The sequence below is a fragment of the Trichomonas vaginalis genome, chromosome II, assembly GCF_026262505.1.
Source record: "Trichomonas vaginalis G3 chromosome II, whole genome shotgun sequence".
Classification (NCBI taxonomy): Eukaryota; Parabasalia; order Trichomonadida; family Trichomonadidae; genus Trichomonas; species Trichomonas vaginalis.
The window spans coordinates 7,451,757-7,475,201 of NC_067204.1; the positions used below are offsets into that span (position 1 = coordinate 7,451,757).

The 23,445-nt window shown below is 33.0% G+C and overlaps 12 protein-coding genes and 2 pseudogenes across 14 annotated transcripts, besides 2 other annotated features; 6 read left to right on the forward strand and 8 right to left on the reverse strand.

Annotated features, from left to right (window-relative positions):
• Positions 1–5,422: part of a mobile genetic element that runs on past the window's edge.
• On the reverse strand, positions 287–1,088 carry TVAGG3_0501830 (uncharacterized protein; the record flags this gene model as incomplete). Its single annotated transcript, XM_051236659.1, has 1 exon — positions 287–1,088. A coding segment is annotated over one exon (802 nt), but the record flags the coding sequence as incomplete, so codon positions are not given.
• Positions 1,181–1,794, reverse strand: TVAGG3_0501840 (uncharacterized protein; the record flags this gene model as incomplete). The annotated part of the gene is made up of 1 exon (XM_051236660.1): positions 1,181–1,794. A coding segment is annotated over one exon (614 nt), but the record flags the coding sequence as incomplete, so codon positions are not given.
• TVAGG3_0501850 (phage tail repeat-like family) lies at positions 1,969–2,553 on the reverse strand (the record flags this gene model as incomplete). Its single annotated transcript, XM_051236661.1, has 1 exon — positions 1,969–2,553. One exon carries the CDS (start codon positions 2,551–2,553, stop codon positions 1,969–1,971), a length of 585 nt encoding a protein of 194 aa, XP_051094485.1.
• TVAGG3_0501860 (uncharacterized protein) lies at positions 2,573–2,737 on the reverse strand (the record flags this gene model as incomplete). Its single annotated transcript, XM_051236662.1, has 1 exon — positions 2,573–2,737. The coding sequence occupies one exon, from the start codon at positions 2,735–2,737 to the stop codon at positions 2,573–2,575; it is 165 nt and encodes a 54-aa protein (XP_051094486.1).
• On the reverse strand, positions 2,757–3,157 carry TVAGG3_0501870 (annotated as a pseudogene). The gene has a single exon. A coding segment is annotated over exon 1 (401 nt).
• Positions 3,976–4,128, forward strand: TVAGG3_0501880 (uncharacterized protein; the record flags this gene model as incomplete). Its single annotated transcript, XM_051236663.1, has 1 exon — positions 3,976–4,128. The coding sequence occupies one exon, from the start codon at positions 3,976–3,978 to the stop codon at positions 4,126–4,128; it is 153 nt and encodes a 50-aa protein (XP_051094487.1).
• Positions 5,423–5,561: 139 nt separating the features above from the next.
• TVAGG3_0501890 (phage tail repeat-like family) lies at positions 5,562–5,923 on the reverse strand (the record flags this gene model as incomplete). The annotated part of the gene is made up of 1 exon (XM_051236664.1): positions 5,562–5,923. A coding segment is annotated over one exon (362 nt), but the record flags the coding sequence as incomplete, so codon positions are not given.
• An 18-nt stretch (positions 5,924–5,941) lies between these two features.
• Positions 5,942–6,746, forward strand: TVAGG3_0501900 (annotated as a pseudogene). The gene has a single exon. A coding segment is annotated over exon 1 (805 nt).
• Positions 6,747–8,741: 1,995 nt separating this feature from the next.
• Positions 8,742–12,728: a mobile genetic element.
• TVAGG3_0501920 (uncharacterized protein) lies at positions 9,491–10,096 on the forward strand (the record flags this gene model as incomplete). Its single annotated transcript, XM_001304110.1, has 1 exon — positions 9,491–10,096. The coding sequence occupies one exon, from the start codon at positions 9,491–9,493 to the stop codon at positions 10,094–10,096; it is 606 nt and encodes a 201-aa protein (XP_001304111.1).
• TVAGG3_0501930 (uncharacterized protein) lies at positions 10,965–11,603 on the forward strand (the record flags this gene model as incomplete). The annotated part of the gene is made up of 1 exon (XM_001304111.1): positions 10,965–11,603. The coding sequence occupies one exon, from the start codon at positions 10,965–10,967 to the stop codon at positions 11,601–11,603; it is 639 nt and encodes a 212-aa protein (XP_001304112.1).
• Positions 12,729–12,912: 184 nt separating the features above from the next.
• TVAGG3_0501940 (antigen BSP-related family) lies at positions 12,913–15,399 on the forward strand (the record flags this gene model as incomplete). Its single annotated transcript, XM_001304112.1, has 1 exon — positions 12,913–15,399. One exon carries the CDS (start codon positions 12,913–12,915, stop codon positions 15,397–15,399), a length of 2,487 nt encoding a protein of 828 aa, XP_001304113.1.
• A 1,045-nt stretch (positions 15,400–16,444) lies between these two features.
• Positions 16,445–18,550, reverse strand: TVAGG3_0501950 (surface antigen family; the record flags this gene model as incomplete). The annotated part of the gene is made up of 1 exon (XM_001304113.1): positions 16,445–18,550. One exon carries the CDS (start codon positions 18,548–18,550, stop codon positions 16,445–16,447), a length of 2,106 nt encoding a protein of 701 aa, XP_001304114.1.
• Positions 18,551–19,557: 1,007 nt separating this feature from the next.
• On the reverse strand, positions 19,558–22,314 carry TVAGG3_0501960 (regulation of cell shape; the record flags this gene model as incomplete). The annotated part of the gene is made up of 1 exon (XM_001304114.1): positions 19,596–22,304. The coding sequence occupies one exon, from the start codon at positions 22,302–22,304 to the stop codon at positions 19,596–19,598; it is 2,709 nt and encodes a 902-aa protein (XP_001304115.1).
• A 62-nt stretch (positions 22,315–22,376) lies between these two features.
• TVAGG3_0501970 (28 kDa A-kinase anchor family) lies at positions 22,377–22,754 on the forward strand (the record flags this gene model as incomplete). Its single annotated transcript, XM_001304115.1, has 1 exon — positions 22,383–22,697. One exon carries the CDS (start codon positions 22,383–22,385, stop codon positions 22,695–22,697), a length of 315 nt encoding a protein of 104 aa, XP_001304116.1.
• Between the last annotated feature and the right edge of the window lie 691 nt (positions 22,755–23,445).

Here is a 23,445-nt window from a genome sequence, read left to right on the forward strand (position 1 = left end):
ACTTCGGAGAAGAATTTGTTTGTCAAGGACTGCTTTGCGAACTGAGGGTAAGACCAATGTTCGACAATAGGTTTTAATGTGGTTACTAAGCCACTTTGACCTTGAGTGAATTCGTACTTCAAAACAAAAGGAGAAAACCTTTCAACAAAGTTGTCGACCTTCTCATAATGTTTACTCTTCATCTCTTGAGGTTTCTTAATGGAATATCCCCATGTCGAATTCATAAGCAATTTGAGTGTCATTGCAAGTTTGGGGTTTGAAGCTTTCCTAATATCATACAGTTGTTGTATGACTTTTCCAACTGTATAGTTCCTTCCCGGGAACTCACCATCTTCGTTTGGAATTCCAGTCGGAATATATTGGACAAACCTCATGTATGCAGCGTTAAGGTCGACATAGTATATCTTTTCATCTGAGTCGAACTTGTCGCAACCAATTGGTCCAGTTTGTGGAAATTCAAGTGAGTCTCTTATCTTCTGAGAAACTTCTCCTGTTATCTCATAAACATCGTCGAAGCAACCTGTTTCATATAAAACCTTCTGACCTAACTCAGATGCTCTCCAATACAATTTGACGTCAATTGGATGTCTCAATGGAAGTTTGTTTATAGCATCTTGAAGTTCTTGCAACCTCATTGGAAGTTCTTCTGGTTCAGGTTGGTATCCGAACATACCAACTCCTTGTGGAACTGTGTACTTCTTTTGTACTAGAACTTTGTCTGGAACAACTTTTGGTCTTGCTAACAATGAAAAGTTTGTTTCGTCTTTTGGTACAAAAGTTTCTGTCAGCTTGTCATCTGGAATTGGTTCCAACAAACCTTTCTCGAAAAGAATGTTTACAGCTCTGACAATGTTGCACTTACTTTTACCAAAGAATGGGTTTGTAAGACTTTCGTTCAACATGAAGTGGTTGTGGACAATTACAATCTTCAACCATGGTAAGTCTTTGTCAACAACATAGTCGTCATGTGAAGAACCTTTAGCTGTAGGTATGTTGACTCGGATATTGACATTTGCCAACGGTGCAATTTTTGCCAATTGACCTCTGAGAATGTACCTTGTCTTCACACATGACTCAAGATACTTCATCTTCTCATCTGTAACAAGACCAGAGTTCCTGAGACATGTAAGAATGCAAGGTTCATTTGACAATTGTTTCAATTGAATTGTAAATTCCATACCTTGTCAAGTCAATGTCAGACTTATTTATGAACGGGAAGTATCCAGCATGTTGTCTGACTGCTTGAGGGTTAGGTTGGTACCATTCGAACTTGACACTTGCAATTCCTTCAATTGCATTCAAAATGTCTGAGTCGGAGTCAACCATTTGTTCTCTCTTTGTAGTCTTGAAAGCGTCAAGAAGTTTTGCGGCTGTTTGTTCATTGCCATGTGCATAGTAAATGTGACCATCCAAATCTGTTATGGTCAATCTGAGATTGTGTCCTTTCTTATTTCCGTCTTGAATTGCAGCAAGTACTCCCATGAAGCCTTCTTTGTTCTTTCCTTCGTCAAAGTTTACTGTAAAGGTTCGACCAGATGTAATTTGACTTCTAACTTCACGATACTTTTCATATGCATATCTTGTTCTTTCCATGGGAGCATGTGCGTCTTCACCTTTTCCTTTTTTCCTTCTCAAAGGATGCAATTGTTCGTCATGTTTCCAGTAGAATCTGGCAAAGCCGTCGTGTCCTTCAACTTGAGGTTCACTAACATCGAAAGGCATGTCCATAAGACGTTCTTCTTCTAACCTCTCTAGTCTGTTTGGATAATTGGCACGTGCTGTTTCCAAATCCATTTCGTAGCGAAGACCAGACAATTTGTCATAGACTTTTATGGGTCTTCCCTTCCTATATTTAAAATTCTTCGAAACTCTCCAACCATATCTTTGTAACTCTGCTTTTATTCTAGCAGACTTTCTATCCATTCTATATGGGGGCATTTTTATAAAAATAAAAAAATATTTTTTTCTTTACTTTACATAACCGCCTGCTGCCATAAGTCTTTGACGCCAACCCATACCAGCTAATGAAGGTTGACTTGGTTTAGTTTGGAAACTAAACTTTGGTTTTGGTTTATCTTCAGTTTTTGGTTTTTCTTCTTCTATCGGTTTTTCGTCACTTTTCGGTTCCTCTGACTTTACTTCACTTGCAGGAACAGTTGTGTCGTCAACATCTTCATAAATATCATATGCCATTTGTTTTTGTTTTCCTTTCAACTTTTTGTGTTTGTTGTAAAGTTTAGAATATTTCGACTCTAAGTCAATGAGATGTTCTATAATGAACTGTTGGTCAGTGAAGTAAACTTTTCCATCTGTTGTCTCGAAAGCTCCTTCAGACTTCAATATTTTATTTGTGAGAGTCTGTTTCTTTTTTGAGATACTAGCCGTTCCATTTCTATGAAAAGTGACTTTATAGTTAGGGTTTGTATTTCCAGACCTGGCACTTTCTATTATTGAATTTTTCTCTTCATCTGTAAGTTCTTTGACAGGTTTTGACAATGGTTCTGAACTTTTTGTTTGTGGTGTCAAATCTACCGTTTCAACTTCTTCGGTCATTTCATCTCAGTAAAAAATTTTAGTTTGGTTTGTTTTCAACTGGTTGTTGTTGTGGAGGTGGGATGGTTCCTTTAATAATATCATTCAGTTTCACATGCTGAGCCTGACTATATGGTATCGGTTTAAATGCTGGAAGCCGACAAATCCATCTTGAACTCATTTGTCTCAATGCTGCATTGTTCATTTCATCTCAATAAAAAACTTTACATTCCCCACGTTTGAGGCGGTTGAGGTTGGTTATTGTTTACCCACTGTTGTGCATGGTTATATCCTCTGTTAAAGAATCTTTCACCTTGGTCCATATAGTGTCCTGCTTGGTTATAGTAGTCATTTGCTTTGTTATAATAGTTTCCTGCTTGTCTTCCTACATTGTCCATCCATCCTTGAACTTTTCCTCTTGTTTCAGGATTTGGAATAAGATTTGTTGCATCTCGTGCTACATCCCAACCTTTCTGTACAGTTTGTATAATAGGTTGTGCTTTCTCTTTAAGTATACCTAATGTACTCAAAATCTTCCTTCCAATCCAAATGCACCTCTGGCTATTGTTCCCACTGCGGGTAAAAATCTAGATGCGACTCCTGCTAATGCGCCAAATAAACCCATTTCTTATAGGGTAAAAAATGACGAATCCGAACAAGGACCCTATGTTTCTAAAGCGACAAAGAAAGCACTCATGATAAAAATCTTTAGTTCAACACCAAATGCTTGGTTTATGGATATCTTGGAAACATTCCGAGAGTTAGAACAGATGGACTCCATACTGGTTAATATTTGTTGGTCAAAACCAAGATACTGTGAAGCCATACCATTACAGTCCAAAGCTATTTTAGATATCTTAGCAGCTTTGACAATATTCGTTGACAAATACCATCCAACAAAACTGACATCTGACTGTGAAAGTTCTTTTCAAATCAGATGATGTAAAAAACTATCTGCGTTCAAAAAATGTAAACCAATATTTCATTGTCGACCAAAACCATTCTGCTCTTGGTGTCATTGACGGGTATAAAAATGTTAAGAGACTTAAACCAACCACAATGTGGTGAAGCAAATGAAATGTCATATGACGACAAGTATAGACACTTCTCCCAGGCAAAGATGAGACAAGTTTTAAATATTTACAATAACCGTAAACAAAAAGGTTTGGGAAACCACTCCCCCGAAGAAATGAAAAACAACCCTGACTTAGAGAAAGACTATATATTTAATAATTTAGTCAAAAGAGACAAACAAGAAAGAATGCCGGCTTCAAACTTCAGAAAGGTGACAAAGTAAAAATAGAAATACCCAAACGCGACCCATATGAAAATACTATTGACTATGACAACAACAAGTACCCGACAGGTACTCACATTCGTGTTCGTAAAAATAGAAGAAAGTATACAAGAGAATATTATGAAGTTTTAGGCAAACATGGCAAAATGTACACACTGCAAGCAGAAGATAAAACTACTATTGTCAGACCTCGTTTCAAACTTGTCAAAGTTCAAGGTGGTATACTTTCAAAGACAGTTCCTAACAAATATAAGATAACTCCTGACGAATATGCTAAAGAAGTTGAAAATGACGACTAAGCAATTGTATACCATGCGTAAACTGTCATGTAATGTGGCATGTATTCTTTACTTTGTCCCGTTGTTTGCGTATATCCTGAAACGAAATGTGTATGGTTTCCTTCTCCCTGCGTGTCATCCCAGTAACAATTTATAGCAAACTTAACGTCGTCTTTAACATCATATCCTTTACCTTTTGTCATTCCTGACCAATCCCAATATCTATGACTATGCCAACCTGCTTGAGATGTACTTAAATCTATGTAATGACTGTGTGCAGGTAAATTTTCACCTGAAATCGTTTTACTTCCACCTGTTTCCTTTGAAGAGTTTGCAAATACAAAACCTGTTGACTATTTGTTCCCATTCACCAACACCAAACATTACTTGAGGACCTCTTGCATCCATAGATGTATAAATAGAACCTACTGGGTTCATTAAATCAAACATATGAGATATTATAGGATTGTCTCTTTTGAACTTAAAATATAGTGCAACTATTTCAGGTTTCTTCTGGTTTGTGTCAGAATATTTTTTTATAATATAATCTTATGTTTTCAGGGTAAGTAAAGTCTTGACTATAATATTTATTCTGTCATCTGTATAATAATATACTATTCTCGTTTTTTCTATTGCATTATATCTTTTATATCTATAATAATCTAAATATAATGTTAGCTTTTGTTCATCTACATGTGGTGTTCTGTCGTCATCTCCATAGTCATAATAATGTGGTGCCGGAGCTGGGTCAGGTAATATCATATCCACCATTTCAAAACTCTTAAATATTTCTTTTGTTCGTTCCATATAGGTTTAAGTAGCAGTTGTTGTCTAATGGAGCTTTAACTTGTGTACCATCATTCTTTTTATAGCTTACATACATTTCATTGTTATTTTTCGGAATGAGTTTACACCATGTACCATTTTTTAAGGACTGTACCAACTGCCATCTAAAATATTTATTTTCTTCATTGACAGAAAAGTCACCAACAATAGTTTCAATATTTTTTGTTCCTATCAAACTTTGGTATATTTCATTGACATATGTTTTATCTGCTTTATTTTCTAGGCTAAAGTTTAAGTCTGTTATTTCAGAAGATGTATGTGTATGTCCAACGTCACTTTTCTTGTTTAAGGTTTCTTGTAAGTTTGTAATATTTGCAATGGTATGTGTATGTCCAACGTCACTTTTCCTGTTTAAGGTTTCTTGTAAGTTTGTAATATCAGATATAGAATGTGTATGTCCAACGTCACTTTTCCTGTTTAAGGTTTCTTGTAAGTTTGTAATATCAGATATAGAATGTGTATGAGTCTTATCTGCTTTTGTCTCTAATGTTTCCTTAAGACTTGGTATTTGGTTAATATAATGTATATGAGTCTTTTTAGAATATTCGTTTTCAGCTCTTGTCACTTCACTTGACATTTTATTGTCAACATATGTTTTGTCTGCTAGTTCAGGATGAGTATGTTCTTTTGTTGCATAAGCATTGTTAGCTCTTTCTTCTTCTTTTGCTATTGCATCGTCTACATATTCTTTGTCAGCTTTGTTGTCAACATCTGCTTTCAAAAGAAGTTCATTTATAGGTTTCTCGTTTAAAGTTCCTTTTGTTGGATTTATACAGACAGTATTATTCTTATTGTCTTGAAATAGAAACTCATCTGTTATAGGGTTTAATGTCAGTTTTAAGTCACCCCCTTTCAATGACTCAGATATCTTAGAATAGTTTGAAAAGTTTGTTGTGTTCTTATTTAGAGCTTGCATAATGAGTTGTCGGTTGTGTTGTATTTCTCTCATAGACGCTGTTTCATTTGACATTTTTATTCTAGATAAAAAATGCTTTCAATAGAAAAAGAAAATTCAAGAGTTGCTACAACTAAACCATTAGATGAACTTTTTACTAATGTCGGTCAAAAGTTTGACTTAGATACTATAAAGCATGAAGGCTATCGTTTTGACTACCCATTAAGATGGTTAAGAGACCCATCCGTCACAAAAGCTATTGGCTTTCGAAGAATAAAGTTTGTGTCTGTAGAAGATAAAAGTTTTCCATTTATTGTAAGGTTTCATATAGATTATACATCTGAAGGGCAACGAAAAATGTAGGAAGAAATTGAGCTAATACAAGTTGACCTCTCATCTTCTCTACAGACTGCATTAAAAAATATAGAAGATAAAATAAATTCATGTTATGCAAAATATGCTGATGAATATGCGAATACCGATAGCACACTTTATGTGAGAATTGTATATGACAAACAAAATTCACAAGTGTCATTTCAAATCTACGAAGACAATCCAAATAAAGACGAACAAATATATACAGAATTCACTGCAATGTCATGGTATTATTTGCAAAGAATGTTAAATCAGAAAGTTGAACCTCCTTTAGCAAATATCTACAGTCGATATGCAAGAGATGAACCATATTTATTTAAAGATGTTTTCGACCAAGATGCTGTGATAGTTCATGCTTCATTTTCTGGCGCCCAAAACTCTTTCTTATGCTTGGCAAATGACTTTTACGAAAAACCTACAAAGTTATACGAACCACCAAGTGGAAGTATTTCAGACTTTCAAGTATGGTTTACTACAGATGGAAGAAAAAGAATAATTCCATTATACCATGCGTTTTACTTAGAACTTAGTTTCATATACAACTACTATCGAACGATAAAAAATAACTTTTTAATACGGTTGAGGTGTTGGATTTGGTTGCCAACTAGACTGTGGTGCAGGTTCAGGCTGTTGTATAACAGGAGCTTGTTCTTCTGGTTCAGGGTCTTTAGGTATAATACCAACAAATTGACCTACTCTTTTACCAATATTTTTGACACCGTTCCATACTCCTCTTCCGACAGATTTTATTCCATTCCATATACCTCTTCCAACATTTCGAAAGAAGTTTCCTATCTTACTGAAGAAACCCATTTTACTATATGTAAAAATCTAATGTCCGCCAAGTCTCTTACGTTTCCTGTTGAGTTCCATAGCATTCTTTAACTGGAGCTCATACATTCTGTTTTCTCTCTGGTAGAAAACATATTCTGGGTCAACTCCTGTGTTCGCGTCATCTGCATAAAGTTGTTTATATCCCACTTCAGGGTTTGTATAAACTCTTTCCATCTCATATTTGCATACCATGGTGGCAAACCTAACGCAGCGTCATTTGACATGGCAGTTTGCATTTGTACATCTGTTGGCACTTGACCATAGTTTGCCATTGCAGTTTGTATTCTAACTTCATTTGGAATATTCTCTGGGTTTGGTTGTCCAGGTTGCTGTGCATTCGCTAAGTTCTGTGCGTCCATTTAATATTAGATAAAAATATCTCTTACGAGTACATATGCTGAACATTTGCAGGCATTGGTTCATCTTCATATTCTCTGTACTTTTCTGCCACGTCAAATAAATAAATGACACAATGGAAAAAACCTAAAACAAATAGTCCTATTTCAAACCACATTTACTTACTAATAAAATTTCTTTATTGTGACACTTTCTCCGGTTTATAGGGCCTCTCTCATATTCTATCTTGTCATATATAAACTCATAGTCATGTATGTCCTCTAACCATCTCATAACGGTTTCCAAACCACTTTTATCGGATGTAAAGTAAAAGCATGGATGGTTATGTATAACGTCTAAAGTTTCTAAAGAGTCTCTCAAAGTCCAGTCTACTTGGTATTGAAAATCCCATGTGTTATAGAACGGCGGGTCCACTATAAAGAAAAATTTTCCTTGTCTTTATATTTTCATACAACTCTGTCCAATGACATCTCACAAACTCTATACCCTCAATATATTTTTCTATGTCCTCTTTGAAAACATTTGTATAGTTAAGATATAAAACTTTTGACATAAGTGTTTCAATGTCATGAACTCTTATAGCACCACTATATAATAGTCTAGCAGATATACTATCCCAGTCTATATATTCTGCTTTTTTCAAAACCTCTCTCACAATATTTTTCTTATCTAATGGTATACGTTCCATCTTACCTATAGGTATCTTTTCTTTTAACTCTTTCAATATATTATTTGTGTCTGGAATATGTTTGAGACGGTCCATATAGTTGTCGAAGTCATTGCATATAATCTTTGAGTCAGGAAATACGGTATGACATAAATGGGATATATAGAAACTTCCACCGAACAAATCTACAAATGTTAGACCATTCGGTAGTTTCTTAAGTTCTCTCAATATAATATCTTTACATCTACTCTTATTTCCAAAGAACGGTAACGGCGGTTTTGTAAAATTCATTTATATATAATAATAAAAATGTTTTTTCCTGAAAAGTGACAAAAAAGTGACAAAACATGAAAACATATATAATTTGTGAAAAGCGACATAAAAAGTGACATTTTAAAAAGTGACACCGTTAATATGATGTAAATAACAACGGTTTTGGTTTTGTCACCGGCTGGTCGGCTGAGGTTCGGTCCTCCTCTTGGGTCTTGGGCAAAATTTCTTATGGGCTAGAGGGCGCAACGCGCCTGGAAGCCCCACCTACCTGACCTAATCTTGAACTGTTAATGATATCATTTCAAATAAAATCCGTATCAAAATTCAAAATGAAAAATCTTCCTTTTTATGAATTCATTGAATATATTAACTGTTATTAGATTCTCTTATGGCATTCCAAACGGGAACCGCGGTTGGTTACCATGGATTTCCGTCACCGGTCGCATTTTAAAGATTTTTAAAGCCTTATAAAAATATGCTTTGTAAATCATTTTTTGTAAATCGGCAAAAATTTGGTAATTTTCTTCAACTAATAAATCTGCGAATAGCATTTATAATACAAGAACAATCTTTTAAAATGCGTTTGATTCATTTTTGTATAATTTCATATAGGCACATATATTCTTCCGGGACTTTCCGTGATTTTACCGTAAAATCATTAGTTTACACCAATTTTTCCGTATTTTGAATAGTTTACTGCACTTTTTCCGTAAAATTGAGTTACGGGAATCCGCAAAATTTCCGGACCTCATTTTTCATAGAATATAATAATAATATTTGATAAAAAGATATATTATTTATATTTTTGATTTTTGAATTACGGAAAAAGTGAATTGATAACTTGATTTTTTTATATGGTTAATTTTTCAAATGATATTATGAAGATCTAAAATATTAAAAGTAAAAAATTGAATTACGGAAAAAGTGATGTCAAAAGTGAAATAAATTTGCAGAACAATTTTCATTGAAATAAGCTTTATTTTTCATTATTAATAACAATGCAAAAAAATATTTATCACGGGTTCAAAATTTAAAATTAAATATTTTAATAATTTACATCTTATTCTTTATTTTATATTTAACCCGTGAAAATATCATTTAAAAATTGAATATATTCAAAAAGCTTTATTTTTATTATGACTGCATGGGATCCTCATGTATATGATGAGTGGATTCCATTTAAGAAGACGAAATATCCACCAACTCCTGAAACATTGGAAACAAAGTGTGGGAAAAAATGTTTCACTACGATCGGCTATTATGAGAATGAGCCTAATCAATCAGACAAAAGAAGGCTCTTTACATACTATGCCAAATGTAGTGAAACATTAGTTCAAGGGCAGTTCGTGCGATGCATTAAAAAAAGCAGGAAAAATGATTTTAAAGATCATAAGTGCAAATTTTTACTCCCAATGCCCAACTACGTTCCTGCTGAGCACCAAGTTGAGAATACTCAGCAAGCAGTTGGCCCTGGTAATGATCCTTCGTTAGAAGAGATCATTGCCAGGCTTATTGCGAGCCTAGATATAAGCCTTTATGCCACAATGAAGCCAGCATTTAAAAGCTTCCTAGAGAGCTTCGCCAAATGGCTTAAAAATAAAGTCAATCGCGAACAGGGCATCAACTTTACAATCCCAGACATTGAGTTCACACGGCGCGGTGTCAGAGAGGCATTGATTACTTTAGGCAAAACAGACTCCTCTCGGGGCCTAAAGTTCTGCGAGGAATTCCGCATCTTCTAAATTTCCCTGGACTGCGGAACACACGGCAGCCGTCATGGTCTATTCTCTTGTGTGTGCAATCCAGGCAAAACAGATCGCCACCAATTCTTCGACACAACAATTTCGACTAATTGGACATACGAGGACTACCATACGTGGTTTGATTCTCTTAAGGTTAATAAAAACCACGTAGCTGGAGTAGTCGGAGATGGTTTGCCAGCCCAGGTTAAAGGACTCTGCCACTGGAGGCCAGAAGGAGCCCTTTTCCCTGGCTTACAAACCGTGTACATTCGTTGCCTTAACCACGTCTTGAACAATGCTATTGTCCACGCACGTAAGCAATGTCCATTGTTGAATGAACTGATGAATAGAGTTCACCAGATTATCATTATCTTTAAGAATCACGATATGAGAGCGAGATACAAGATCAGGGTTCCATCAATCCCGGAAACTCGCTGGCTCTACATATATGATACTCTGTTTTTCGTCTTTGATAATCTGGAAACAATTAATACTGCTTTAAGAAGTGGAGATCTTCCACTATCCCTTTCCAGAGCTACACGTGAACAGTTACAATGGACACGTGATGGAATTCCTCCACTCTTTAAAGATGCTTTAATGATATTCAAGCCATTAAAGCAACTTCAATTATGGCTGAATTCCAACAAGTCCATGGGTGCTTATGCATTCCTGATGATACAACAGTGCCAAGGGATGTTGGATGAAATGGCAGGAAGATTAACGCCAGATGGTGAAGAGATTCTCCGATCAATCACTACAATATTAAAAAATGATATGAAAGAATATGGTAGAATTGATTTGCTTCGGTTTGCTTTCGGCTTTACACCGTTAGCAAGGAAGATCATCAAAGACAAGCTATCCACCTATAATGCAGTTGAAAGATGTGCAAGTCCCAACGATTCCTTCCCTGAGGATCATCAATCGCGAGATCACATTTGAGAAACTCGGCGAAATCCTTGAAGAAGAACGAACAGAACGTGTTGACGAGGTAGCCGAGCATGATGAAGAGATCCGGCAAGCAGAAGAGGAACAAATGCTTAACGACGATCATGCAGCCGAAACAAATGCCGATGGTTCGAGGAATTCCTTGGTCTGGGATGTTGTAGATGAAGAGATAAAAGATCTATACACATTCATGATAACAATCCTCAGACAAAGAGCAATTGCCGAATCAACAGTTGATCCAACGATCAATAAAGACGATAGAGCCAAGGAATTGATTGATGCTTACGATTTCTTCATAGAGCAAGATGATTCCCATCTTATAAATGGTCATCATCTTGCTCAAAATGATGGCAAGTTTTGGTACATGAATGGCATAAAGCAACTAAAAGCAATAAGACCAATTGGAAAAAGGATGATGTCACTTTCGTGCAGTGAAGCAGATGTAGAACGTGTAATATCTGAATTGCGAAAGACAAGAAATTCAATGAACGAATCATGCAAAGAAGAATATGTAGCATGCCGCTTCTTCATCAAGTTGAATGATGATCAATTTGATATTTGATTTTGTTTTTTAATAAAATTTATTAAATAATTTGTTTTAAAAAGTATTATTTTTATTCGTAAAGATATTAGACAGAAGGTGGCCAGCCTAATGTCTATCAATCTTTAATATTAGTAGTAATTTCCCGCATTTCTGAATGATGATTGATTAGCTTTGTTGTTATTGATGTAAAACTGGATAAGTATTAAATAATTATATTAATCTTGGCCAGGGGACTGCTGATGGCCAGTCAGCAGCGGCCACTATGAATCATTATAATTATTTAATACCTAAATTGAGGTAAAAAGCAATAAGACTTGCCGAGCCTCATGCCCCTACCTCATATAAATAGAATCACACTTTAGTGAATCAACATCTATAAGAATGAAGTGTTTTGAAGCTGAAATAATATTGAATAGAAATTAATTTTTTCTGAAATTTTGAATGAAATTATGGGAAATAAAAAAATTACTAAATATTGTATTCATACAAATATATTATTTTAAAGGAAAAATAGATGCTGATAGAAACAATGAAAATTTTTGAAAACTTTACAATTAATTTATGTTCGTTAACCACAGAGCTTGCAATCCAAAGCTCACGTTAGACAACAAGAGTCATGAAGTCTCATACTAAGGGATATCCAACATATATTTTAATAATCTAATGTTTGTGACAAATATTCAACATAAAATTAAGTTTTCGTTTCGTTACAAGGCATTCATACTTTGGAGATATCATATTTAATGTACAGAAAAGTTAATATTAAACAATACATGCTAAAGAATTAATAAATAAGATAATAAAATAAATTTATACGTAATTACTTTCATTTAATATGCTTTATGCTGTATAATATTGATTAAGAGGCATTAAAAGGTTCCATAGTCTGCTTTTATAGGCAAGATTTTTGATAAAAATTTTAAATTTTGAAAAATGATGAGAAAAGGAAAAAAAAGGTAAATGAGAGCAAGAGGGGGGATAAAAAGAAAAAGAAAAGAAAGGAAAGGGAAAAATAAAAGAAAGAAGGACATATAAAAATTTAGATGCGCATTCTTAATGTCGAGGCGGCTTGCCGCCGAGGCGCGATTTTTTTAGGCCTCTACGGTAACCCGGCAATGTTTTTTTAAATCTTGTACAGCCCTAGATTCTCTGGACATCGCTCGTTTGATATAGAAAATCTTGAAATTAACACCAAAAAGAAAAAAGAAAAGAGTAAATCAAAAAGGATAAATTCTTTGGGTATAAACATATATTTCAATAAATACATTGAACTAAATAAAGCATTGAAAGTGATCGTATCATTATTATACCATTATAAAAATAGATTATGATTATTTTTCTTTTAATATTTTTCTCATTCTCGACACTAGAATTTCAACTGAAGAATGGAATATTAACAATTTCCTCAGGTGGTGAATTAGGAGAAGGAGCAATTTCATCAAAATATGAAATTAAATTAATTAAAAAAGTAACATTTGAAACAAATTCAGATACAAAAATCCAATCATTAGCATTTTATAATTGTATTTATTTAGAATCGTGTAATTTATCAAAAGATATAACTTTTATTTCATCTGATGCATTTAGATATTGCTATTCCTTGGTTGAAATTACTATCGATGCAGAAAATCAAAATTTTACAGTGGATAAAAACATCCTTTATAACAAAGATATGACAACAATCATCAAAGTTCCAGTCAACATGACACAAATTGATATTCCTACATCTGTTACAACAATACAAAGTCATTCGTTTCATTTTGTAAGGAAAATGAGCCGATTATATATACCAAAAAATGTTGAAGCAATTGACTCAGGATCATTTTTCGATTCTACAATTGATGTTATTGAATTTGAGAAAAATTCTTCATTAACAGAATTAAGTAGTAATTCATTTTCATACTGTAATATTCAACAAATCATACTTTCAAACACATTAACAAATATTGGGTCATATGCATTTGATCAAAATCAAAAACTATTCAACATAACATTTTTAACACCGAGATCAAACAAATTAACTATATCTTCTAATGCTATTTCAAACACAGTTATTGAATCATTTACGATTCCAAACAATACAATATTGGAAGCACATGCTTTAGATGCATCTAATTCTCTGACAACAGTTGAAATATCAGAAAATGTTGAATTAAAAGAAAATTGCTTTGCAGGATGCCCTAATATAATAAAATTTGATCTTCGTTCAAGCAGTAATATATTTATAGAAAATGAACTTATTCAAAATGGAAAATTATTGTATGCTACAAAAAATATAGGAAATAGCTATAATATACCAGGTGACACAACTATTTCAAATCCTCTATTCCAATATTATCAAAACTTAACAAAATTAACAAATGCTCAAAATAATACAAACTATGTTATCATAGACTCTGTTATATACAACTCGACTAGAAATCAAGTTATAGGTGCTGCTGGTGGACTAGAAAATATTACACTTATATATCGCGTCAGAGTTCTTGGCGATTATTGTTTCACATGCATGTCTAAACTGAAAACACTCACAATCAAAGGTGACATTGATTCGATCAACGAAAAAGCATTTTATCGATGTTCTATTGGCGAGCTGCATTTTAAACATGTTGGAACAATCGGAATTAGTGCATTCGAAGGATGCAATGCAGTAACGATTACATTTGAATCCAGTCCTGAAATTATTTCATCCAATGCATTCAAACAATGCAATATTCTTGAGATCACTCTGAGGGAAACGAACTCGATTGAATCAGAATCATTCATTTCTTCAGATTTGACAAAAGTTACATTCGAAGACAGTTGCATAGTTCCAACTATAGGTGATTCTGCATTTGAAAATTGTTACAGACTTAAAACAGTTACATTTCATCCTAAACTAGCAGGACTCGGCGAATCGGCATTTTTTAATTGCATGAGTTTAGAAGAAATAAGTTTTTCATCAGACATCACATCATTGTCTATTGGATCAAAATGTTTTTCTCGATGCAATTTTTCAACATTTACAATAGATAGTAAATTTTCTAATATATCATCATTTGCATTTTCAGGTTGTTCAAATCTTCGTGAAGTCAAATTTTACTCAATTCCACCATCTGTTGGAACATGTATTTTCTCATCTTGCAATAATCTTATCAAAATAAATTTACTAAATATTAATGATATAACAAATAGAAAGGAACAATTTAATACAATAATTTCAGATATCAGATCAAATATCAAAGAAATTTATTCAAATCTCAAAATATATCCAAAATCTTTGTTTTCTAACTTTATAAGTGTTGAGACTATTTCTATAGGAGCAAAAGAAATCAGCGAATCTCTTTTTGAAAACTGTACAAATTTGAAAATTGTCAAATTTTCTGGAGCAAATACTGGAGATAACAATCATAATTTTAATGTCAGAAAGCGAGCATTTTATAATTGCCAAAATCTTGATTATCATTTTCTTAAGGAAGTTAAATATGTTAATGAATATGGATTTTATGGATGTCAATTTCCAAAATCAATAGTCCTTCCCAGTAGTATTACAAGTATTTTATCACATGCATTCTCAAGCACAGGAATCAAAACAGTCAACTATTGTTCCACCGGACTTGTTTGTGTTGAAGACTCTTTTGATAGCAATGTCAAAGCATTTGTTACTGATTCATTCGAAAATCCTTCATTCTGTTCTCTTCCAACAACAATAATTGATAAATCAATATGTTATATTCCTTATATCTCTAAGAAATACAATGAAATAGTATTACGGCTTAGAAAATATCGTAATCATCGAATTGTTTCATCATTCGTTGCATGTAATATAATAAAATAAAATATTCTTCAATGTTGCGAATTAATTATATTTTTACTTCATGTATATGAAATTATAACTTTAATGATCAGCATGTGATCTTATTTGACAATAAACCCACTAAATTCAATTAAAATGTGAAATAATAATAAGACCTAAATTCATCCAAAATGAAGAATATCTGATTTTGAATAATGAAGTTATTCTCTAATAATAAATGCGGAGATACTGCTCTCTAATATACAGCAGAAAATGGATTTTCATATATTGCGTACAGTAATTAATAATGAATTATTTCGATTGAAATTCAAGATTGAATATTAATTCATAATAAAAATGTATTTGGACATTCTCTATTTAGCAATAAGTAATATAAACTATGAATATGTATTTTTTATTGGAAGATGTAGCAAAATATCAAATAGATTTTAAAGCATTGCTATTGACTTCAAATCGTAAGTATGTTATTAAACAAGCTTGCCATTCTAATCAACCGTCAAATGAATTCATTGAAGAAACTTCAAATAGTTTAAAAATCTGTTTTCATTGCATGCTTCAAATAAGCAGATCAAAAGATATAAATTTTTGAACATGTTCCTTCAAATATTATTCATACTTATTTCAATGATTTTATTATAATATTCATGTGATTGAAATTTAAACAAATATATGGACATGCAAATTTGTATTTCATTGTATGCATTAATATTTGATGGAAACATACTCAAATCATTATGAATAGCAGTTCGCATCATATATAAAATTAATTCTTTAATGAATATCTTTCCCATTATTTATTTACATTCGAAATTAGATATACTAAAAAGTTCACATAAGATAAAGAATTGATTCAAGAACCATTTTTCTGCCAATTTACAACTGCATTATTATATGTAATCTCAATTTGTTAAATTTATTTTTTCCAATTGCATCTTCACATCCTTTAAAATCATAAAAAATGCAATATTTATATATGACAAAGTAAGAACAAACGATTTTTATTCATGGCTTAAAGTATTAAACTTTAGATAGTAACTATATTTTCATTTATATCTATAACTGAGTTTTATCTTCTGAAAATTCTCCTGTCTTTGTAAAAGAATTGACCAAAACTATTTGTTTGTGGAATGCTCCGACATGTTGAATTATCAATTATTGTTGTTGGAAGAGAACAGAATGAAGGATTTTCGAATGAATCAGTAACAAATGCTTTGACATTGCTATCAAAAGAGTCTTCAACACAAACAAGTCCGGTGGAACAATAGTTGACTGTTTTGATTCCTGTGCTTGAGAATGCATGTGATAAAATACTTGTAATACTACTGGGAAGGACTATTGATTTTGGAAATTGACATCCATAAAATCCATATTCATTAACATATTTAACTTCCTTAAGAAAATGATAATCAAGATTTTGGCAATTATAAAATGCTCGCTTTCTGACATTAAAATTATGATTGTTATCTCCAGTATTTGCTCCAGAAAATTTGACAATTTTCAAATTTGTACAGTTTTCAAAAAGAGATTCGCTGATTTCTTTTGCTCCTATAGAAATAGTCTCAACACTTATAAAGTTAGAAAACAAAGATTTTGGATATATTTTGAGATTTGAATAAATTTCTTTGATATTTGATCTGATATCTGAAATTATTGTATTAAATTGTTCCTTTCTATTTGTTATATCATTAATATTTAGTAAATTTATTTTGATAAGATTATTGCAAGATGAGAAAATACATGTTCCAACAGATGGTGGAATTGAGTAAAATTTGACTTCACGAAGATTTGAACAACCTGAAAATGCAAATGATGATATATTAGAAAATTTACTATCTATTGTAAATGTTGAAAAATTGCATCGAGAAAAACATTTTGATCCAATAGACAATGATGTGATGTCTGATGAAAAACTTATTTCTTCTAAACTCATGCAATTAAAAAATGCCGATTCGCCGAGTCCTGCTAGTTTAGGATGAAATGTAACTGTTTTAAGTCTGTAACAATTTTCAAATGCAGAATCACCTATAGTTGGAACTATGCAACTGTCTTCGAATGTAACTTTTGTCAAATCTGAAGAAATGAATGATTCTGATTCAATCGAGTTCGTTTCCCTCAGAGTGATCTCAAGAATATTGCATTGTTTGAATGCATTGGATGAAATAATTTCAGGACTGGATTCAAATGTAATCGTTACTGCATTGCATCCTTCGAATGCACTAATTCCGATTGTTCCAACATGTTTAAAATGCAGCTCGCCAATAGAACATCGATAAAATGCTTTTTCGTTGATCGAATCAATGTCACTTTTGATTGTGAGTGTTTTCAGTTTAGACATGCATGTGAAACAATAATCGCCAAGAACTTTGACGCTGTCTATAAGTGTAATATTTTCTAGTCCACCAGCAGCACCTATAACTTGATTTCCGTCAATGCTGTATATAACAGAGCCCAGGATAAAATATCTTGGGTTACCTTGAGTATTTGTTAAATTTGTTAAGTTTTGATAATATTGGAATAGAGGATTTGAAATAGTTGTGTCACCTGGTATATCATAGCTATTTCCTATATTTTTTGTAACATACAATAATTTTCCATTTTGTACAAGAGCACTCTCATTATTAAAATTAGCACCGCCTGAATGAGTTATAAAGTTTGTTATATTAGGGCATCCTGCAAAGCAATTTTCTTTTAATTCAACATTTTCTGATATTTCAACTGTTGTCAGAGAATTAGATGCATCTAAAGCATGTGCTTCCAATATTGTATTGTTTGGAATCGTAAATGATTCAATAACTGTGTTTGAAATAGCATTAGAAGATATAGTTAATTTGTTTGATCTCGGTGTTAAAAATGTTATGTTGAATAGTTTTTGATTTTGATCAAATGCATATGACCCAATATTTGTTAATGTGTTTGAAAGTATGATTTGTTGAATATTACAGTATGAAAATGAATTACTACTTAATTCTGTTAATGAAGAATTTTTCTCAAATTCAATAACATCAATTGTAGAATCGAAAAATGATCCTGAGTCAATTGCTTCAACATTTTTTGGTATATATAATCGGCTCATTTTCCTTACAAAATGAAACGAATGACTTTGTATTGTTGTAACAGATGTAGGAATATCAATTTGTGTCATGTTGACTGGAACTTTGATGATTGTTGTCATATCTTTGTTATAAAGGATGTTTTTATCCACTGTAAAATTTTGATTTTCTGCATCGATAGTAATTTCAACCAAGGAATAGCAATATCTAAATGCATCAGATGAAATAAAAGTTATATCTTTTGATAAATTACACGATTCTAAATAAATACAATTATAAAATGCTAATGATTGGATTTTTGTATCTGAATTTGTTTCAAATGTTACTTTTTTAATCAATTTAATTTCATATTTTGATGAAATTGCTCCTTCTCCTAATTCACCACCTGAGGAAATTGTTAATATTCCATTCTCGAGACTCAGTTCGGGTGTTGAGCATGTGGCCGAAAATAGATAGAAAGAAATCAACAAAATCTTAATAAAAATAAACTATTCAATTGAAACTATTCTTCGAAAGAAAATCTCAGATGTTATGTGCTAAATCAATTTGAGCTATAATTGTCATGAAAAATAATGATTTGAATTAATTGAAAGTTGTGTTGGTTGTTTTCGGTTAAATTTAAAAAATTAAAGAAATATCTTGGGGATTGCAAAATTCCGATTGATCATTTTGTAAAGTTCACAATTCAAAACTCGATTTGTTCTCAAAAAAAAGTTTTTATTTTGAATGTGTCATCCATCCAATTATTAATTTTTTTTGACAGTAAATTATTCTAATTCATAAATGTTTGTGTGAGGGCACTGATAAGTGTATATGATTATTTTCGAATCAAATTTTCACTAAATTCATCAATTAATTTTTCAAATTCTTAACTTTTGCAGACTTTAATTACAAATTGAAACTTACTTCATATCTCCACAGTACATATTCGACTTTGAGTGTGATTTGAAGTTATTGACAATCCAATCAATGAATATTTCCGTTGAAGAGATTGATAATCTTTGCAGTCCATTTCTATTGGATTCTAGCTTGTATTAAGACAATTCTTGAAATTTAATATGAAAAAAAAAATTACTTCGAATTGACAATTTTGTTAGAATTAAGTCAAATAAAAAGCAAATGATTAATATTTTAATATAACAAAAATAAAAATAAAATAAAAATATCTCAATGAGATTTCTTCTTTGTTGAAGATTTCGCTGCCTTGTTGATACTAGATATCATATGTTGTACAGCAGATTTTGTGTTCTCTGTAACTGGTGATTCGGCGCCAAATACTTCATTTGCAACGCCAACAAGTTTCTCTATATCATAAATAAGAGCTCTAGGAGTTCTATACCATGATCCTTTCACTCTTTCCCTCAAAAGAATCAATGACATCGGAAATGAAATTTTTTCAATCGCTTCTTCATCAAATTTCTTGAGAGATACCATGGCAGGCTCCTTTCCACATGCAGAATCGATGACAGAGAGTGCTGTTCTCTCGACATTTTGCGTTAACTGAGGTAATGTCGGAAGAATTCTTTTTCTTCCAACAGAAAACGCATCCCAAGGAGAAATGGTGTTCTCGCCGCCATTATCATCCCATCTGACATGCACTGAGTTGTAAGGATGCTCAGAAATGTCTTTGTTGACTTTCGAAATTACGCCCCTCTGAATTTTGATCGTCGCCCCCTCAATATGGGCCACAGAAACTCTTGCTTGGGGGGAGAACCGAGAAATTGACTCGGAAACCGATCTGGATCTGGTTAGTGTATCTAAAAACCGTGTCTGCGTTGCTGGGATTGGATAAATTATCTGTACATTTGAAGCTTTAATTTGGCATGTAACCAAAATTCCAGCTTCATGTGATCCGATATCAGTAATGATACCTCTGACTGGTCCTTGAGAGAATGATCTGTCATCTGGTAATGGGAAATTATACTTTTCGCCTACTTCTTTATAAGCATCTGCTGCGATTACAATTTCGTCTCCAACTTGTGGAATGTAAAACAGCTCATCAGCAACTATAGCTGTTTGCCATGCTGGCCACCTGTTTGGAATCATATCAGTGCTTTGTTCCATCATCGTAAAATCATTGTCATCATCATCTCCGGCCAAACCTGTATCCAAATCCCATTCATCGCTTGTAGAGTCGATATCAATGGTTAGATCTCCATCTTCTTCTTCAGCAATAGTATCTTCTTCAAATACGACATTTGGACCACGTGGATTGTTCAAAACGTCGATTGTTACAGGAATATGTGTTGGAGGAGCGATGTTTAAGTGGTTTTCAGGAGCTACTGGCTCAGGATGATCATTTGTAATAATTCTTTGAACGAGAGCGAGCTCGTTTGCACAGTCACGGAGGAATGTGCTTTGTAACATGTTGATTGGTAAGTCTAATTCTCTAATATCGTATGTCTTTGGCTGTGGTTCTATTTTATTTCCTGCTTTATCGCAAATTAAATTATGTTTGTGACCAAATTCGTGTCCTTCGAAAAGTTCCATTTCTCTGACTGATTTTAATTCGAGTTTTGTTGGAGTAATCTTGAAAATTGCAACTCCGCCTTCACTATCGCTAGCATAGACAGCAGAGCCATCAGAAGCCCAGCAAGCTTCATTTAATGCTCCCATTGCGTGACTTACTGAACTAATAACCTCTAATTTACTTGCATCGACGAGAGCTGCATCTCCGCTTGTATTTCCGATGAAGAAGATATCAGAATTAAATGGGTGAGCAGCGATGCACGTAACTTCCTCACATAAAGGAATTTCTGGGAATGTTCCAAGAGGTTCGCCGGTTATCATATCAGCGAGGTAAAGATGGGTCGTACGAGCAATTACATAAACTCTCTCATTGATATCTGATACAACCTTGAGGATCTTGGCCTTCTGTCGTCCTGCGCCGTGTTTAATAGTATATTTGGTCTTCCAACTTCCGGATTCCATTTGCCAACATGCGACGGCACCATCGTCACCGCTAACTGTCATCAGTCTTGGTCCGTATTCTCCGTTGCCGAAAAATCCATGAGTGAACATTACGGTATCCACAAGGCTTTGGTGAAGATCCAGGATAGTCTGTGTCATTGTCTTGAGGGGAACAACCGTTACGTGGCTTGGTTCGGAAGAATAGGCAAGAAATTCGCCACCAGGAGAAAATGTGACCCAAGCAACGGGCCCTTTGCCTGGAGAACGAAGAATACGGCATGGGGGCTTGCCTTGTATAGCATCTGGTGTCGTCCAGAGTGGAACAGTGCCGTCTTCACAAGCTGCAGCGATCATTGAGCCACTGGGTGAGAAAACGGCGGAATGTACGACGTCATATGAAAAGTTTGCAAGTACCGATATGCATTTTCCTGTAACTAATGACCAAAGTCTGATAGTTTTGTCATGAGATGAAGATAGAAGCATTGTGCAAAGAGGATTGCATGAGATGTTTGTTATACATCCTTCATGACCAACTAAGCGTTTGACAAAAGCAAATTCTGGTAATTTAAAAACTTTTATTGAGAAATCATCAGAACCAGTAATGAGTACTCTAGACATTGGATCTATGTACATGCAGTATATAGAATCCTTGTGACAAACAACTTTGCAATCGTGAGAAATGAAAAGATTATTGTTTTTCGAAATTTTTGGAAATGGAGTGATACGCCTGAAAATACTAGGAAAATCATCTTCCGGACGAAGAGTTTTGATGAATTGGAAGAAATGATCGGGTGGGAAATTTGGATATCGAACTGTTAAAGCTTCTTCAATATTAGAACAATCTTCTGGTAAAAGCTTATATTTCTCGACGAATTTAGTTAGTTCTGAATATGTCTCAGGGAATCTATCTTTAAGATAGTGACAGAGAAGTACAGAAAGCTCTTTTGTAATGCTCCCTGTCTGCATATCTAAATTTAGGATAATAAAAGTGACTTTATTTTTTGACACGTAAAGTTTTTCATACGTTATTTATAAAGAAATAATATGAGTACAAAGGCACTTATTGAGTCTTGGAATAACGGCTGGTTAGCTTCTATTTCAGAGCCATATAAAGATGAAAATAACAATACATGGTTAGATGTTAAATTTTCACAGCCAACAAACACAAAGCCAATTCCAACACATTTCGTTTCAGTAAGATTTAGAGTAGAGGATGGAAAACCAGTTACATATCTCGTAGAATGTGATAAAACAGAGAAAGATATATCTTATCCTATCACAGATGCTACACTCAAAATGTATTTAAGAATTAAGTCTAAAGGAGGTGCATGTGCTGCCGCACTCGGACTGATTGAATAAAATTATTAATTGTGTTAGGTAATTTTAAAAAAATATTATTGCAATTTTAATATTTACATTTTTAAACAACTATGCTATTAACGATATATGAATACTATTGATAAATTGATAGAATACACTATGATAACTTATAAATACAACTAAATTCATTTTTTTATAAATATTAATATGTTCATAATCACTGATAATTAAGGATACTGTTTATAATAAAATTATAAGCTAATTCCGCCATGGTCTGCCTACTTCATTGTGATTGTTTAAAGCGAAGTTTCAAATTTCTCAAGCTTGCATTATGGGCACTCATGTGCCAAGAATGCTAAAAGGTGCATAGCGTCGATGCTCGATTCACATTTATTATAATTATTATTTTCTTTAGATTGAATAATAATTACAAACTGCTGCATTATGCCAATTTATTTAACATCTAGGTTCATAAAACTCAAATGAGATAACGTTACAGTCTTGTCAAAAAAAAATCTTGAATAATACAAGTATATTGATGAAAATTGTATTTTCATCGGCTTTTAATTGTTACTGCATCACTTCATATCCATGGACTTAATCAAAATTCATAAATTATATCCGAAATCTTTATGGTCATTGTTTTCTACATGTATAACTTAGTGTTTTTTTCTTCTAATGAATTTAAGGGATAATCCATATGGTAAAACGCAAATATGTTTTTTTTAAAAAATTATTAATGTCCGAACAAGACGTTGATCCAAGCAAATACAACAAATTGCGAAGT